The sequence below is a fragment of the Galeopterus variegatus genome, unplaced genomic scaffold (genome assembly GCF_000696425.1).
Source record: "Galeopterus variegatus unplaced genomic scaffold, G_variegatus-3.0.2 Scaffold19643, whole genome shotgun sequence".
NCBI classification, from domain to species: Eukaryota; Metazoa; Chordata; class Mammalia; order Dermoptera; family Cynocephalidae; genus Galeopterus; species Galeopterus variegatus.
Window position 1 is genome coordinate 12912 of NW_007745754.1, and position 1466 is coordinate 14377.

A 1466-nucleotide genomic window follows, 5' to 3' on the forward strand; every position below is an offset into this window, starting at 1 on the left:
CGCAGAGCCCATGTTTACCAGGAAGTTATAACATTATTTTTTACCATGTCTGTTTTCTTCTTCCTGCAGTATATGTTTCCTGGGAAGATGAAATAGCCGCTTGTCACGTGCCCCTGTTTGAAGATCTGAGACATTTGCTCTCTACTCCTGCCCTTCTCGATGTTGTCCATAATCCAACAAGGTCAAAGTGTTTCCTCGCATGGGGAGCCCAGCCGTTCACTTCTGGCCGACATTACTGGGAGGTGGACGTGGGGGGGTGTGGGAACTGGGTCACTGGATTTTGTAATGATTCCTGGACAAAGAGGAATGACATGCTGGTTAACTCCGAGGGGATTTTTCTACTTTTCTGTGTCAAGGAGGAGAATTGCTGCCGTCTCTTTACCTCCTCCCCACTCCTGCCTCACTACGTGGAAAGGCCTCTTGGCCCCGTAGGGGTGTTCCTGGATTATGAATGTGGTACACTGAGCTTTGTTAATGCGGCCCATAGTTCCCTCATCTGTAGTCTCTTCTCCTGTTCCTTCTCTTCTCTGCAACCTTTCTTTTGCACTGGAACCACATGATCAGAGACAGGTCTGAAACCTGACCACATGTATCTGGAATGCCAACTCCTGAGGAAGCTGATTTGGTGCCTACTCGATGGTCTTCAGTGTCATCTACCCTTATAAAATGTATTGATTCTATTCTTTTTAAAAGTGTTGATATTGTTAAGTGCATAAATGTTTCAATTTTCTTTAAATAAAAATAATCTCTCTCTGAGAATACTGTGCAATATTTATGCTGTGTCTTTTCTTTTCACTTGATTTCTCATCCAGCCAAGGTAAAAAACTAACAAACAACAACAACAACAACAAAAAAAAACCCTACTGTCATATCATAAGGGCATATAGCAAATGAAGAAATATTTATTCAATAACTATAGCAAAACTCAAGGATACAGAGTGTGTGACATTTGATCCATGACCAGCTCCCATCAGCCACAACTCCACATTATGGAAGCTTTTCTCTAAGTTGTGAGGCAAAGACAGGGTCTCCTAATAACCTCAACTCCCAGTCTAGGGTTAAGGTTTTGTATCTTCCATGCTTCAAGGGATAAAACAAAAGACAAGGAGATACCATCCCTTTCTCCCAATACAGACTTGTAGAGTGTGTGTAACTGCTGGAGAAGCAGGCCACTGTCCCACCGTCAACTCCAGTGCAACGATACAGGGATTCTGTTAAGGAGAAGTGTCAGGTCATGAACACCGAGAGCTGTGCTCACTGCCTGAGAGTAATGGCTGATTTTGAATGGAGCATGGTGAAGTGCACTCTTAAGGGCATTGTCAAAAATAATGAAGATCCCAGTTACAGGCACTTAAGAGGAGCCTAGAATCTCCATTTTTGTGTAGCAGCAACAAGTGAAATGTCTGATCAGCCAGAAGTTTTAACAGAGAGAACCAGGTAAAGATTTAGCCAAGAAAAGCCCTCCT

General features: G+C 43.2%; 1 protein-coding gene across 1 annotated transcript in view; it reads left to right on the forward strand.

Annotated features, from left to right (window-relative positions):
• LOC103583101 (tripartite motif-containing protein 77-like) overlaps window positions 1-769 on the forward strand; it is a gene marked incomplete at its 5' end in the record, with an annotated part of 7194 nt that extends 6425 nt beyond the window's left edge. The window contains one exon of the mRNA XM_008564513.1: window positions 70-769. Coding sequence (XP_008562735.1) covers window positions 70-560 — 491 coding nt within the window. The remainder of the gene's footprint in view (window positions 1-69) is intronic.
• Between the last annotated feature and the right edge of the window lie 697 nt (window positions 770-1466).